This window comes from Lissotriton helveticus, chromosome 5_1 (genome assembly GCF_964261635.1).
Source record: "Lissotriton helveticus chromosome 5_1, aLisHel1.1, whole genome shotgun sequence".
In the NCBI taxonomy this organism is placed as follows: domain Eukaryota; kingdom Metazoa; phylum Chordata; class Amphibia; order Caudata; family Salamandridae; genus Lissotriton; species Lissotriton helveticus.
This window is the reverse complement of record NC_136065.1, coordinates 154,898,455-154,915,004: the sequence shown is the minus strand read 5'-3', so window position 1 is coordinate 154,915,004 and position 16,550 is coordinate 154,898,455. Positions and strand designations below refer to the sequence as shown.

The window sequence follows — 16,550 nt, the reverse complement described above, 5'->3', positions numbered from 1 at the left end:
GCAGATGCATCACTTTGTAAACCTCTCTGCCACATTATACCTGCTCCAGGTATAATGTATGCAGGGTGGGCGTTACCCCGCAAAAAGCCTCGTAGATTTGGTGCCACTTCTAGGATTTTACTGCGTCAATATCTTACCCCTGCCTCACAACAGGCGTAAGACTGACGCAGTCCCTTTCACATGGGCCTTGCCCCATGTGAAAGAACAGATTGCTGGAGTTGCGTCTGTTTTCAAACACACCCCAGCAATGCATAACTTTTTCGCCTACAGATAAGCCAGAAATACTGACGTATCTGTTACTCCCTGCGACATGGAGCGCCGTACAGTAAATATGGGGCATCCATCCTGTCGCAAGAAGGGCACAGTGAAAACTGTTTCACCACTGTTTTCACGCAGCGATGCCACAGTTTTCATAAAGGAGGCCCTCAATGCTTACCTGAATCTAGCAAGTTGCGGACACTTGCCAAGAATGTGGCTGTATTAACTATGAGTGCACTAAGAGATCACCACGACCCTCCCCCAACACAGCAGTATAAAAGAACCTTTGGACGAGCGACCTATTATCATTGACTGTATTAGGGCAACTACACTATTGCTTTGGCACTGCATGGAGAGGGGTTTTTCACTCATGCCCATTGCCCACCAAAAGCATTCCACTCTTGCCCACTCTAAGACTCTGTTTGAGGTGTTCTGTGTAATTCAAATGATTTGTAACCCTGGGCGGAGTTCGCAGAGTTGCACTACTCGGAACTCTGCGAAGTGCAAAAAGAAAAACTCCGCCGCACCACGTGGAGCTGCGCAAGCGGCGGAGTACAATAGAAAATGCTGTACGTGTTGATTGCACAGTGCCGGATGCTTGACCGTACCATGCAATCATTGCAAACGGCACTATGCACAGCGCAAGCGGTCCCTACTTTCCTTTTCTGCCACTCGAGTAGATTTTTACTTTAGAGGCAACTTTCTCACACGAACAGGCAGCTTCTCAACGCGAGCTGTCACGAGCATACGCAACCACTAGCAATGAGAAACCTGACCCCGCGTTGAGAAATCTCGCCGGGATGTTGATTTTCCACGCTCCCACTCGCCAACTTGATGTTGACGATCGCGAACGAGGAAAAATCTCGCCGGGAGGTTGATTTTCCTCGCTCGCAGTCGCCAACTTGACGTTGACGAACGCGACCGAGGAAAAAGACTCAGCGTAACGTGGAGTGTGAAAAACTCTGCAAACTCCGCGGGTGGAGCAGAGTTCACCGCCCAGGGTTAGTGATTTGGTATTTGGGTGACTGAGTTTGTTCAAAGACTTCTCTGTCCCCCTTGCAAAGCAAGATCAAGATTATGATGGTATAATGGAAATGGTTTTTGCAGACGGGTAGGTCGGGGTGGAATACCCTGCTTCACATTTTTGGTTATTTGCTTGAATGTTTCACTCACCACTAGAATGAACTCTGCTGGGATGCTCTTTAGCAGTCTCTCAAGACCAGCTTTAACCATCAACCCAGGTGACAATAAACACACCAATTCCATAAAAACACAAACCACAAAGAGTAGTAAGAGATCTTGTCTGGTGCCCCTATACTTGTATTGGCTTGTCATGAGCATTAACTTGTTTTTTCCTTTTTTATCGCATTCATTTCCTTCTGTACCTTTTCTTGAGTGGGGCACTGTTGTTTATAAGTGAGGATCTGCTATCTCTCTCCGCCACCTTGTTAATAAAGAAAGATTCAACCCATGGATCCATCCCAGCCCGCCTCTCCGCAGGCTGACCTCAGCTTACACTCATTTATCAATGGCCAAAACATAGGTGTAATAAAGCAGTGAGCACCTAATTTTTTACTTTTCCCTAGATCCCAAGTCTGGCTAAAGCCATGTACATTCTTGTTGCTCACCCTCCACGAGTTGTGGTGAATGGCATCAAAACACCCACAACACACACCTACTTGTAGACAGACTAACAACTTGGTGAGCCAGTGTCGATTTTGTCTCAGCCAGGACATAGATAGTCCTCCGGTTCTTCGAAACACAGCATCTTCGGAACATAGCTGTTTGCTCACATCTCTGTTGTGAACCTGTTCCTAAGGATAGACAGGCGTAAGCGTGCAGGCTCGCCATGAGCTCGCCGAGCCCCTTGTAAATGTTCACACTCAGAGTCTGTCATAGTAACCTGTCAACCAGTCCAGTCTAGTGTAAATAAGTGCAGCCAATGACATAGTGCCCCAGGATGCCCTGTCGGGATGAATATGCCACACGGTTCTACCCCAGGATGAACATGCCTCCAAAACCCTCTGCCTTGCTAAACATGTATCAGAGAATGGTTATCCATGACAGGTATGTGTTTAGAAGATGCAGCCTTGACCAAAATGGGCTGACATAAATATGGCACCTAAGTAGAGTGCAAAGGTAAATGCACATTCAGACTACGGTTCCATTTCAGTATGCCATTGAGCCAAGATAACCTAGTCCGAAACCCATTGCCTTGGAGAACATACTCAATAATATATTGTGATGATTAATGTGCTGTGATGAGGAAGATGCTTATGCCTTCATCGTGAATGTATCCAGATAAATATTTCAAGGCAACCATTGTGCTCTGATAAGCATCCTCTCACAAGTACTGCACTTTGGAAGGGCCCAGAATCAGCAATGCCAATTATGGACCGTGGTTCCAACAAAACTCTATCTAGAACAAACCATCAAACTGTTGTACCAACATAAAGATACAACTCAACTGCTAGGAGGTACTAGTTATGGTGAAAGTAATGTTGAATGAAAGTACCAGTGCATCATTATAAAAAAGTATTCTCAATATTGAGGGAATATGGATATGTCATCAGAAAGGATTGCTGCATGATAAATATTAAATTCAGATGATATTTTCCCTGCAGGTACCCCACTGATCCTTACTAAAGAGTGGTAAAAGAAATGCAGCATGAATTATATTGTGGGTTTATTAAAGATGTTTAGATACGTATACATTGAAAAAAAGGTGACAAATGAATTAGACTCATTCACTGTTAATCAGTGTGAAACTCATTCCAGTGCATCGTTTTGATGCTCAAATTTGCACTGCAGACTGGTAGCAACCGTTTATAAACAAGTCTAGGTCCTGCTCCAAAAGGACAAACACCGGTCAACACCACTAGCTTGTGTCCACTCTACACTGGATCACGCACATGCACCAGACTAATTTCGCCCTATATACATGTCGAGATAAACGCGCATTAAGAAAGATGTGCCGTGATAAGGATGACTCCAGACACGTGTCCCAATACTTCTCATGTTGTAGATAATTGGGTTGGACCCATGTAGTCAGTGGGACCTGGGTAATTGATTGAAATATATATAGAGGGGTCCCAGACCAAACAAACAGTTAATTATTTATACTCGCATATTTTTTAGAATAGATCCAAAAACAAATAAGGGTGCAAAGTGTTTTTATTTTCACTGCACCATGAGACATTCAATGATTGAAAAATCAAAAGTAGAGTACACAAAATTCAAATGCGCCCACAAGAGGAAGGGAAGGAGTGCAAGGAAGGGAGTACATTTCAAATAGTTACACATCACGGGGAGAGGAGTTGGCCTAACGGCTAAGGCGCTCGACCTCGGACCTGGGGATCTGGGTTCCAGTCTCGGTAACGACGCCAAAACCTCCTGTGATTCTGGGCAAATCACTTAATCTCCCCGTGCCTAAAAAAAAAAAAACTTGAAAGTGTGTGTCCTCATGTAAAAACGTAACTTGAGCAATGTAAAGCGCTCTGATAACTGATTCGGTTCGGTTCTAGTTCGCGCTATATAAAACTCAAAAAATAAATAAATAAAAATAAATAAATCACTAATCGAAATTCATTATGCATAAATCCATGAGTTAAATCATAGTTATCACTGATCCACATATGAGAGGTCAAGAAAAAACATATGTCAAACAAAACATTTTTCGTGAAAGAGACTCCTATGATGATTATTATATCAATCTAGGGTTAGGAGTTCTTGGTTGTAGATGATAGTCTACGGGTAGGGTGGGTCTAATTCCTAAACACAAAGTAGAAATGACAACTCATTGAGTTGTCATTTCTACTTTGTGTTTAGGAATTAGCCCCACCCTACCCTCCACCTCCCTTCACGTCCTGACGAAGACCCGCGCAGTAAGGATCTACTGTCCTACACCTTCTGGGTCGAAACGTAGACTATCATCTACAACCAAGAACTCCTAACCCTAGATTGATATAATAATCATCATAGGAGTCTCTTTCACGAAAAATGTTTTGTTTGACATATGTTTTTTCTTGACCTCTCATATGTGGATCAGTGATAACTATGATTTAACTCATGGATTTATGCATAATGAATTTCGATTAGTGATGTGTAACTATTTGAAATGTACTCCCTTCCTTGCACTCCTTCCCTTCCTCTTGTGGGCGCATTTGAATTTTGTGTACTCTACTTTTGATTTTTCAATCATTGAATGTCTCATGGTGCAGTGAAAATAAAAACACTTTGCTCCCTTATTTGTTTTTGGATCTATTCTAATAAATATGCCAATACTTCTCAGTCACCAGAATAAACTGTAAATTCATGCACTAGTGGTGTGGAACAAATTGTATGGCTATAACTATGCCAAAAAGATACTTTGTGCTCTGATACTAAAACACTATTATACTAGAGCGGTAGGGTCAAAATTGACTTGGTGTGCTTAATAAATATTGTTTCAACATAAATTGTGCATGGCTGATACGCTATGAATATAACTTGCCAAATAATATAAAACACAGGAATACTCTGCCATGATAGGCATGCAAATGAAAAAAAAATAGGATTGCAAAAAGTCAAACATTTGTCACCAAACATATTGTGCAATCATTAGCAATGCATAGCAGCATTTGACTCACACACATCGAGTGAACAAAAAGGTCCCCGGAGTTAAATAAACAAACAGTAAAGGATATTTACTCCTTTTAGATTCACTGAGTGGTGATCCTGTAATATATCAGCCTCTCTGAAAAGAATCTGTGGTTGAAGTCATAGTGGTGTCTACTAACTGCCCATAGAAAAGGCTTAGAATTTTGACGGTCCGCACTGTCAATATCTAACTTTTGAAATCTAAACCCTAAACTTTGTCTTACTTACCTAAAGAGCAATAGATTGCCTTATTTGTTTTAAATGACTGTGTAGAGTATAATATTGTATCCACTAGTTTCTTGTGTGTTTATTAACCGTAAATATGTTTCAATATTTGCTCCCTATACACTTAAAAAGGCAATTAATTCTTAAGGCTTTCTGTAGTAAGGTCCGACTACCACTAGGTGGTGCCTGAAGGCTACTGCCGCATCTCAACTCACGGAAGTGCGATTGTGTGCCGTTGAAGCTTCCCCATATGGTGTAGATTTGGTATTATTTCTATGTTTCTGCTGAAAATCAGAGGAGAGACATACAAATATGACCAAATATAGGGGAACAGGATGATTTGCTATTCTAAATTTGCTCCGCAAATATTTATGGAATGTTTATTTTCTGGTAGCTTTTCGAGTTCTAAACAAGCACAGACATTGAAAATATATTTAAGTTTGCATGTGCAAAAAGCAGTGACATGGTATTGCTCAGTTGAGCTTGCAGGAAAGTCGGACTGCCTCAATATACAGAACATTGTCCAGGGATAGCCACTCTCCCATCGCATAGAAGTGCTGGAAGCTCCAACTTGGAAAAGAGGCCACTTTACAGCATTTCTGTGTGAAAAATAGCCCTTTGGCTCACTTAAAAAAAAAAAAAAATTCATCAGCTGTATTTTTCTCGGTATAATATTTGGGTAAAGAAGCAGAGCAAATGACAGAAATCCCTAAACATAGGCCTTCCTCTCTCACTGAGATACAAATATTTAAGATATTTCATCAGAAACATGTTGAACTTTAAAATTGTGTGGCCTTGACGCTTGCCAGAAAAGCATTCAGCAGTGAGAGCCAAACATTTGTCTGGGCGTGGGCGGGAGCTTTTGGCTGCTGAGGATGAGGCCCTCAGCAGGTTTTCCAAAAGAACAAGCACATACATTACATACATAGTGCAAGTACTAAATGTTCCTTTTCTCTTTCAGTTGGCGCTGAGGGGGCCTTCTGGTCCAATGGGTCTAACTGGAAGGCCGGGTCAACTGGTAAGTACATCAAAGAATATTCTTACCCTACTCTTGAACGAGATGAATATTTCTTAGAATAAAGCTTCATGCCCATCAAATGAGCATTAAAGGCATTAATGATGCTGTTTAGATGTCTGTTAGCTGGTTTTTGAATAGTGCCTGCTGAGCTAGGTGCACATCAGTACAGAAATGTCCCACCATCTCTATAAATTGCTGGTGCTTTAAAATGATTCAACTGTAGTGAGTGCAAAAGTTCACATGTTGCTGCCGGGAACAGCCTTTACAACGCGGGCATTACCACCCGCTGCCATTACTACGCTGCTTTTACAACTTAAGTTGTTTCAACGACTTGCGCTGGAGGGCGCTGTTGGACAAGGAATAGTTTAATTTTCTATTCCAACACCTTCCCTACTGTAACGTGGGCTGGAGTTGGAATAGAAAGTTAAACTATTCCACTATCCAGCGCTTACAGTGCAAGTCGTTGTAACGACTTGCGTTATAAAAACAGCGCTGTAATGGCACGCGTGATAATAGCCCGCGTTGTGCTGACATACATCTGTTGCTGCCACTTTGGAAGTCCATGGGCCTGAATATCAAAATAAATATTTGTATTTGTATTCAGAACCCTTAGGTTTCACAATTGCATCAGTGTAGGTGTATAACTATCAGGCATGCAACAACCTTCAAATGGTACTCCTAAAAACCTGCAGCAGTGAAAGGTTACTAGAATTCATACTGGAAAAGTTTTGTGAATTCATTTTACACATGCATTTGTAACCAGTTGCCTGTATGCAAACCAGCTGCACATATGCAAACACACCTTTGCATAAGTATGATTGCTTTTTTCTTTTTCAACTGTGAAAATATTTTTCCCTGTTAGGAAACATCTTCCCCTATATGCAAAATCCCCTCCATTTTCTAATTAGAAATTGGCAGACCAGGAGGGATTCCAGTTCCACCAATTGTGTGACTTCCCCGCTCTGTACAGAAAAGAGAGCCTTCTCTGGTTCAGCTGAGATAACCCTTGGCCTAGTAGTCTGTCAACCACAAGACCTCTTTGTCAGTGAAGGTCATCCCACCCTATTGATGGTGGGACTAATATTACTCATTTACTCTGGCAATGTCTGAAAATCGATGCTTGGTGGACATGGCCAGGAACCGTTTAAATGGCCCCTATGTCTGTGAAAAAGCTCCTAGGTAAAAGCGAACTCCCGCTTTGGGGGTTTGTGGTCTCTGAGCAAAAACTGTTTGCATAAACACACCACCTTGTCAGCAAACTTCACAGATGCCAAGGGGACCACCTTGGCCTTTTCTCTTGCCATTAACGAGAGATTCCCGCCAGGAATGTGAAGTTGTGTAAATACAGGAGGGGGAGGGGCGGCCCTCACTGTTTAGGGGGGTGGAATGCATCAGGAACCAGTTTCTGCAATGATATTCCCAATCTTTCCAGTGCATTCGGGCAATGCACCCAAACCCTACTCTTTGTAGGACATATACTCAGTTACAACTTTACACCATATTTGGGTAATATTGTGCTTGCCTAAATCGATTTACAAGTGCCACTTTGTGAACAACTTGCACTCGGAAATCAAGCCACTGTGTGTCTTTTGTTTGTTGTACATGTATGACTGGTGCAACACGTGTAATGTAGCAGAATTTACAGAAATACTAAGTTTGAGTTTATCCCAGCAAACAAGGAGATTACAGATCCACTATTTGCAACATTGTTTATGGGTACAAAGAAAGGGGACACCGTCAATAACCTTTAGCTTCCTCCCACTAACTTTCCACCACTTGAATCTCTAGATATCTTCCACCACCACTTCTGATGAAAAGTATTAGTTGAAACTAACCTTTAACAGGATGTGAAAGGTGAAGAGAAGCAGTAGTTTATCAAAAGAATAGTGCTCATAGAAGAAGAAATTGCAGATGTGCGATGAATGTGATTGTGTGTAAGTTGGCTAACTTTTCAGGAAATGAAACCCTTAAGAGTGATGGGAGGTGGTGCTGGTAGGAAGAAGATGTATAAATGCAACAATCCTGCTGCAGCCCTGTGTTTGCAGATACAGATGTTCATAAACAATGGCACCAGTATGGCCCAATATGTTCTATATCCATGAAAAGGCTCTTTACAGTGGTCTATGATGATTCAAGGGATCATCCACTGAGTGGAGATACACTCTTTTAGAAATACAACAGAGCACCAGTAAGTTCATCCTTTTTTCTCTGTGTCTTCTTATTGATCACTCTACTATCTCGCTAACCATTGTTCAATTCTTCACCCTAGGGTCCTCCAGGTGCTACAGGCTTAAAGGGGGAATCCGGAGATCTGGGTCCTCAGGTTTGTACGACAATAAATTCTGTGTTTCTTTGACACAATAAATTGTTTTAGACTGATTTGGATTAACACTTTGCGCAGTGATGTCAGCATAGGAAGGCCGTCCAGATGTGAGTTGTATTAATGAATCAATCAGGATTTGTAAAGAGCGGCTGCTTCACCTGTGAGGTTGTCAAGGCGCTGTTGGATCATGACACGGGATTACGCTTCCCGTTCCTGTTGGTTGATCAACCTGATCTTGAGGTCCTTCCTGAACTGCTGGGTATAGGTAAAACACAAGTATTAGTAGTAAAGACATTTGATATATTATAGGTATGAGCCATGTCCTGTGATACTGCATAATTACTTTACTTTATAAAGTCTTTAAATGTCACTCCTAAGGAACCTATCAGCTAAAATGAGCCTCTCAAGTGCACAAGATGTGAAATCTGATACTTTGAGCAGTCTACAGATAGGCATTTTTCTGCTGTACTGACTACAAAGTCTAAAGAGGGCTTCAGGAGATAGCATTGCAGAAGAACAACCTATATACTACTTTAAGTCACCAGTTTAATCCTAATTGCAACAAAATAACATTATTAAGCAAAAAGGCATGAGACCCCTATGCCAACACAAGCAACCCTATTGAGGAAATATTTTATTTTTAAAGTACCTCCTGACATGACCATCTCTTTGCCAGTCGAAATGTATACTAGTGATTTAGTGCCCAATCCACTTTTAGAATTATTTTGTTCATTTAAACATAATTTAACAGCTGATAAGGATTGCTGGACCCATACTGTAGCCCTGCCACAAAGGCATCAAACAGACCATACATTATCTACAGATATATCAGTAATGGAATTGTATTTAATTACCTTCCTGTGTCCTTGTGAGTCCTTTTGATTCATTTTTCTTTTTCTGTGCAGAGGTTGCTCAATGCCCAATGTACATTTATTATGACAATATAATTTCTAATCTTCCACTAACACATTTCTCATAGTAACACCTGCAATGGCCCATAATTATTTTACAATTCATTCCATTAGTCCTTCCTCAGGAATAAAGGATATTGGTCTCTGTTACCTTAGAAATGATTCTCAAAATGAGCATTATTTTGTTCCAATACGTGACACTTCTCAAGATTTACATTTCGATAAGTTCACCCCTTTATGGTATACTTCTAAAGATCAACATCTCAAAAGCTCTATATTCATGTAGCATACCCCTCTAGATCAAATACTCTCTAGCTCAAACATCAACTGAATAAAAAAATCCATCAATCCTCTTGCCATTCAATTCTGCAGACCACCACAAGAGTTGTGAGTCTTACCTGCGGATGAAAACTTGCTGAGGACCCCCGACCCGACTGGAGACCAAGACCCGCAGGAGAAGTCGAGCCTCGCCCGCCTCCTCATCAGACCTTGGGCTGCTCCCCGTGGATGCCTGCTGTCTAGAGCCAGCTTTGGTCGACTGGTGTACCTTGCTGGACGTCGCTGAATCAGACCGGGACCTGGACCACTGATAGCGCCTAGAGTGAGACAGGCACATCGTCGCGGCGGTTGCTGCAGTGACCCCCGGAGTCCTGCTCGCGCTGGGAGCTGTGCGCTGGGAGCTAACACATCACGGACCGTTTTACATGTAGCTGGACGTCGCTCAATTGGACCGGGACCTGACCACTGCTAGCGCCTGGAGGGCGACGGACACATCGTCGAGGAGTGGCGCTGCCCGTCGGTGGCTGCTGCCTGGACCCTCGGTGTCCTGCGCGCGCTGGGAGCTGTGCGCTGGAAGCTAGCACACCACGGCCCGCTGTACCGTTGTACCATGTAGCTTTCAGCCATCTGCAAACATCGGCTTTGACACCCACTCTGGACGACGACGGGTGCATTCTGAGTCTGCAGGCGAGGGGAGCTGTAGCGGACTACTGGAGGGTCCCTCGCCTGAGAGAGCACCGTCGCATACGCCAGACTGACTGGGTGGTGGTAGACCCGGTGTCCGACTCACGACGGGAGCGATCTCCCTGCCCTGCCAGGCAAACTGTTTGCCTGGCTGTTCGTCCCCTGCCTGCGGCCACCAGGACACCAGAGGAAGCTGACGCCTTGCTGTGGGGTGGATGGTCGTTCCCCCCCTCCCCCCCTTTGTATCCAACACCCAGCTGTATCAGGAACAGACAGACCGACTGGTCTGCAAACGCTAGTGAAGATCGTCTTTGCCGAAGCGACAGCTAAAAAAAGGTATTTGCTTTGCCCCACGCGTTTTACTGGAAAAGTGCACATTCTGCCCCACTCGTTTTGTTTTACAAAAACCTCTGTTGCTCAAAATGGCGGGGGTCATAAACTGAGCACCTAATCCCCTCCTGTACCGCCTGAGCCCACGAGGTCCCTCAGCAGCCCCTCTTAAGATAACAAAAAACTGAGATAAGACTCCCCTTGGTATGCAAGTTCCTGCGCCGGCCGAATAGATTCTGAAACTACTCTTCCCTGCTCTGATATCAGTAACAACCAAAAGAGGACTAATGAGCCCTTTACTTGGCGGCCATATTTAGACTTCCCTCTCCTATTGGCGGCCATCATGGACTAGTCTTTCGGATTACTCTTGACTATCGGTTCCACAGACTCTACATAGCCCTGTACTCAAATCATTATGCGATTAAGTGTTTGCCTTTTATTACAGTATTATACTATTATTTTACTACTGGTACTTTTACACTGTATGTAACCTACACCTATTTCCACTCGTCCTCACCGACAGTGCACTGATTACTACCTCATATTTTACAGGCTGCTTACTAATGTCATATATGTTTGTTTATTGTTGTCATATTTGCTTGTTTATTGCAGCCATCTGTTTGCAGGTATATTGGCTCCAGTAATTCACTAGTATTTTATTCATATTTGTATACTGTCTATGTTGCAAGCGGCACCCATCTCACTTTTATCCACATTATTCAATGCTACCTCATTCGGCGGTTTCAGTCTGGTAAGCTGCTCCCATCCCACTGCTATCACCATGAAGCACTAATTATTACCTCATATATTTCGTTAATATTGTCAGCTGCACCCTGCCTCTTTCTACACCTGGAATACACCGTTGCTACCTCCTACACTATGATGTGTCAATATGGTTCCACCTAATTGGTTGCTACCTCTCATATATTGTACATGATGTAAGTTGATTGCTACCTCTCAGATATTGTACTTTGTGAACTATTGCAAGCTGCTCCTACACAGTGTTTGTTCCCAGATTGCACCGATTGCTACCCTTATATTTTATTTTATTTCTTTTTGGCTACTTTTGGCCGCTCACTAGTGTCACTCCTGTGCCCTGTAACCTGCGGCTGACAGTTTTATTGTCGTCTTTCCTCCCACTCCCAACGCCAACTCCCAGCCACTCTCTACATCTAGACTACAACGTTGCTACCTCTTACATTCTGATGTGTAAATTTGATTCCACCTAACCTGTTCTACCTCTCATATTTTGTACATGGTGTAAGCTGACTGCTACCTCGCATATAGGATACATTATGTAAGCTGCACCTTCGCACTGTTTGTGCGAGTTTGTGATAGTTTGTTCCTGGATGCACTGACTTCTACCTCTTATACTTTTGGTCACTCACTAGTGTCACTCCTCTGCCCTCTAACTTACGGCTGTCAGTTTTTACTGTCGCCCTATCTCCTACACCCAACATCACAGCCTTTTTTTAAAAATGGAGCTCAACGGCAAGCACACTTTCAGAATTAACTACCCTTCCACCCTCACCAAAAAAGCCACTAAACGTTTTAAACATAACTTCTTGAGGTCGCACCCTGAAACACCCTTTGCCGACACCTACTTCTCACCGGGCAATGGAGCCCTGAATACCGATGTCATCTTCCACACCTCACGCAGAGCCCAATGGAGAAAAGCGTTCCTAACCCTACTCACCGTCTCCTCCATCAGGAAAACAACCCATGGCCTAACTCTCTCTATCACACCTTCCCACCTCTTCCCTGGCAGGACTACCATTACTATCTATAATAGCGGGATTGTCCTAATTCAATCCACGGACAAGAACCTGGAACTACTAGACAACCTGTTCCCCAAGTTCAAAGAGCACCTCTCCAAGCTGCGGTCCCCCACCCAGATCTCCACCAACACTATCACCCCTGACGTTGCAGCCCCCACCTACAACACCTCAACCCCCAGCACCCCAGTAAATGGCCCACCTGCTGTTAACACCCCACACTCCCCAAGGACAGACACCCCCAGCACCCCAGTAAATGGCCCACTTGCTGTCAACGCCCCACTCTCCCCAAGGACAGACACTAATGTCGCCACCTCTTATACTAACCGCCCCTCTAACATGATCCCTTTTACCCCCACCCATATCCCCCCTATCCCTCCCCTCCCTGACATAACAACCCCCACCCGCAACACGCCACCTGAACACACCACCGCTCGGAGTTTATACAACCCCCCACGACAGACGCCTCTACCTCCCCAGCTCCCTCCCCACTCTCACCCACGACACTCTCACACCTGACAGAACAACTCTCACTCACAACACGCCACCATCTGATAACATCACCATTCGGAGTTTATCCACCCCCCCTCCCATACCCCCCACGGCGGACACCTCTCCCCCCCCAGCTCCCTCCCCACTCCCGCCCACGACACCCACACCCTCCCAACAAAACACACAGAACATACCACCTTCCCTACCTTAGCATCCCCCTCTCTCCCACCACCTATTCTCAGCCCTCACTACCCTCCTGTCTCCCCCACTGTCTTCAGCCTTCACTCACTCTTCCACTCACCGGCACCGTCTCCCACTGACGGCACTACCTATGCCTCCCACCCACCGCCTTCACCGCCTACTTCACCCACACCCCCGCCCACAAACACGCCCACTCTTTCAATGCCATCCCACCCATATGCACCGCAGAACATTCCAACAACGCTAGTATATCCCACCCTTCGATACCCTGCCCGCTTTCCAGCTCACTACACAACCATTCACCAATGGCTCTCACCACCTACGCCATCCCCAATGCACCTCCTGACCTGACTTTAACCACCCTCCAACAAGTCAAAGAGGATATTCTACAAATCAAAAAAGACGTCCACGCAATCAAAGACCTTCTCTCAGCACAGCCCAGTCTACCTCCCATCATCCCTCTACCCTACAAAGGACGCACCCGCCCTTCATACCCTCGCCTCCCACGACATCCGCGCTGGCCGACTATCCCCGTTCGCAACAACTCCCACCGCCCCCGCCGTGTCCTCAACCCACTGTCGGACCGCGACCTATGCTCTCTCCTACGCTCTTATGGCCCAGGTCCGGTAAAACACATATCCAGCACACACATCCCCATACCCACAATTCTTACAAACCCTCTGAGGCTCCCAACACTCAACAACAGAGGTTCCGTCCCTAACAACCTCAGAAAAGTTCCCCTCACTCTAGAAAGCTCGACCACCCTTCTCTCTCCCAAACTCAAATGCATCCTACTCAACTGCAGATCGGCCCAGAGACACTCCTCCGACATCGCTGATCTCGTCTCAGCTAGGGATCTGGACCTAGCCATTCTAACAGAAACTTGGCTCACTGAAGCCTCTACCCCGATTTTGGACATACTAGTCCCCCCTAACTATCGCATCATTAGGCTAGACAGGTCTTCAGACAAGACGGGCGGGAGAATTGCATGCATTTTTAGGAGCAACCTCTCCGTTACTAAAGTCACCTCCCCCTCCCTCTCCTCCTGTGAACTCCTCTGCCTCGACATCACCAGCGAGGGCAAACAAGTTTGTGCTTTACATATCATCTATCACCCGCCTGGTGACAATCTCATATTCACCCAACAACTCATGGACATGATCACTTCCAATGCCGGTCGGCAGACCACCCAAGTCTACCTGGGTGACTTCAATCTCCACTGGAACGATCAGAAAGACACAGTGGTGAATAGTCTCAAAACTTTCCTTAATGCGCTTGACCTTACCCAAATATGCGATAGACCAACACACGACAAAGGCTCGATACTTGATCTCATCATTGCCAAAGAGAACTCTACACAATTGGAGACGATTCTACCCTGCGACTGGTCAGATCACCACATTATCACCTTCTTTATCAATGAAAAAGTTAAACCTAACCCGGCTCAACCAATCAAATCCAAAACATGGAAAAGGGACATGAAGAATCTCAACCCCTCCACTCTGCCTCCCCACATCGGCAATCTCCTCCTTCCCCCTTCAGGTGCCTCGGATGTCCAATCACTGACTGACCACTACCTTGAATCTATGAATACATTAGTCAATGAAGTCGCCCCACTGCAACTGAAGAGAATCTCCACCAAAACTTCTAACCCCTGGTATGACGACAGACTCAATGTCGACAGGCGTTCGATGCGAATGGCAGAGCGCACCTGGAGATCAGACCCTTCAGCACTGCACCTTAAAAGGCTTAAAAACAAGAGAAATGCCTACTTCAGGAAAATAAAGCGCACAAAGTTGGACTTCTTCAGCCGCCAGTTGGACCAAGCAAAAAACAGGCCAAGAAAACTGTTCGAACTAATCAAGACCCAAACAAAGGCACAACCCTTACAATCAAATAGCACAACAAGCGACACACCACACTGTGAAGACTTCTCTGCTTTCTTTAAGCTAAAGACTGACAACATAAGAAATGACCTCATCATGGATGTAAGCCGATTCCCCAACCACACCAGAATGGCTAACACTCAACCTAAAAACATGGCATCTTAGCTGTACTTCGATACCTACTCGGAAGAAACAATACACAAACTGCTCTGCACCTTGAAGCCCTCTAATCACCTCACAGACCCTCTACCTGCGAATGCTGTAAAAGACTTCATCCCCTTGCTCCTCCCTCTCTGGACCAAAATCATCAACTGCTCCCTGCAACAAGGCCTCATTCCAGACTCCCTCAAGGTGGGGCAAGTCACGCCTATACTCAAGAACCTACAGCTGATCCATCTGACCTAAACAACTACCGGCCCATCACCAATATCCCCACCCTGGCCAAACTGCTGGAGAAATGTGTCCAACTCCAACTAACAAGACACATTGACCAATTTGACCTCCTCAACTCTCATCAATCAGGCTTCCGAGCGAAACATAGCACGGAAACAGCTATGACACACATAATTGATGACGCCCTCCAAATTCTTGATCGCAATGAGTCCTGCCTCCTCATCCTTCTTGACCTCTCGTCAGCATTTGACACGGTCAAACATGAGAACTTGCTGGAGCTGCTAAGTACTAGAATGGGTCTATCGGGAACTGTTCTCAAATGGTTTTCGTCCTTCCTTCACAACCGGTCTCAGAAGTTCAAGATCGACAATGTGCTATCTTCACCTGTGCCTGCAGATCTAGGTGTTCCACAAGGATCCTCCCTCTCCCCCACATTGTTCAACCTCGTCATGGAACCGCTCGCCACCTTGCTCCAAGCTTCCAATGTCCAATTCCATATGTACGCCGACGACACACAACTGTACCTAAAGCTTCAATCTCCGGAAGATATCAAACTTCTGAATTCCACGCTTATCAACACTCAATCTTGGCTAGCCGATAATCACCTCAAACTTAATGCTCTGAAAACTGAGTTCCTTCTCATCTCACCCCCAGCGAAAATTTCCACCACCCAAACATGGCTCAACAGCCTAACAGCATTCAATGTCCAACCCACCATCGTGGACTCAGCGAAATCCCTAGGCATCACACTGGACGCCAAGCTCAACATGCAGCAGCACGTCAGCAAAGCCACAAAAGCAGCTAATTTCCAAATCAACACACTGAGGAAAATTAAACCCTTCCTCCCTGCTGAAGACTTCCAAACTGCTGTACAAGCGTTAGTCATCCCTCGAATAGACTACGGAATTGTGGCCCTCAGCGGACTCCCGCTATCCACAACAGCACCCTTAAGAGCCTCCCTGAACGCTGCCGCAAGACTCATTACTGGCTCAAGAAAACATTTGCATATCTCACCAGACTTAAAGTCCCTAAAATGGCTGCCTTTTGAAGCCAGAATACAACTAAAAATTGCAGTTATGACACACGCGGCCGTACACCACAATGCACCCAACTACCTCGCTCAAAAGTTGTCTATAT

The 16,550-nt window shown here is 45.0% G+C and overlaps 1 protein-coding gene across 2 annotated transcripts in view; it reads left to right on the top strand.

Moving 5' to 3' along the window:
- The window catches only part of COL5A1 (collagen type V alpha 1 chain), a 523,191-nt gene that overhangs the window by 316,956 nt on the left and 189,685 nt on the right, over positions 1-16,550 (top strand). For both annotated transcript variants that reach the window (XM_078641937.1, XM_078641938.1), the window contains exons 14-15: positions 6,083-6,139; positions 8,409-8,462. In XM_078641937.1, coding sequence (XP_078498063.1) covers positions 6,083-6,139; positions 8,409-8,462 — 111 coding nt within the window. The remainder of the gene's footprint in view (positions 1-6,082; positions 6,140-8,408; positions 8,463-16,550) is intronic.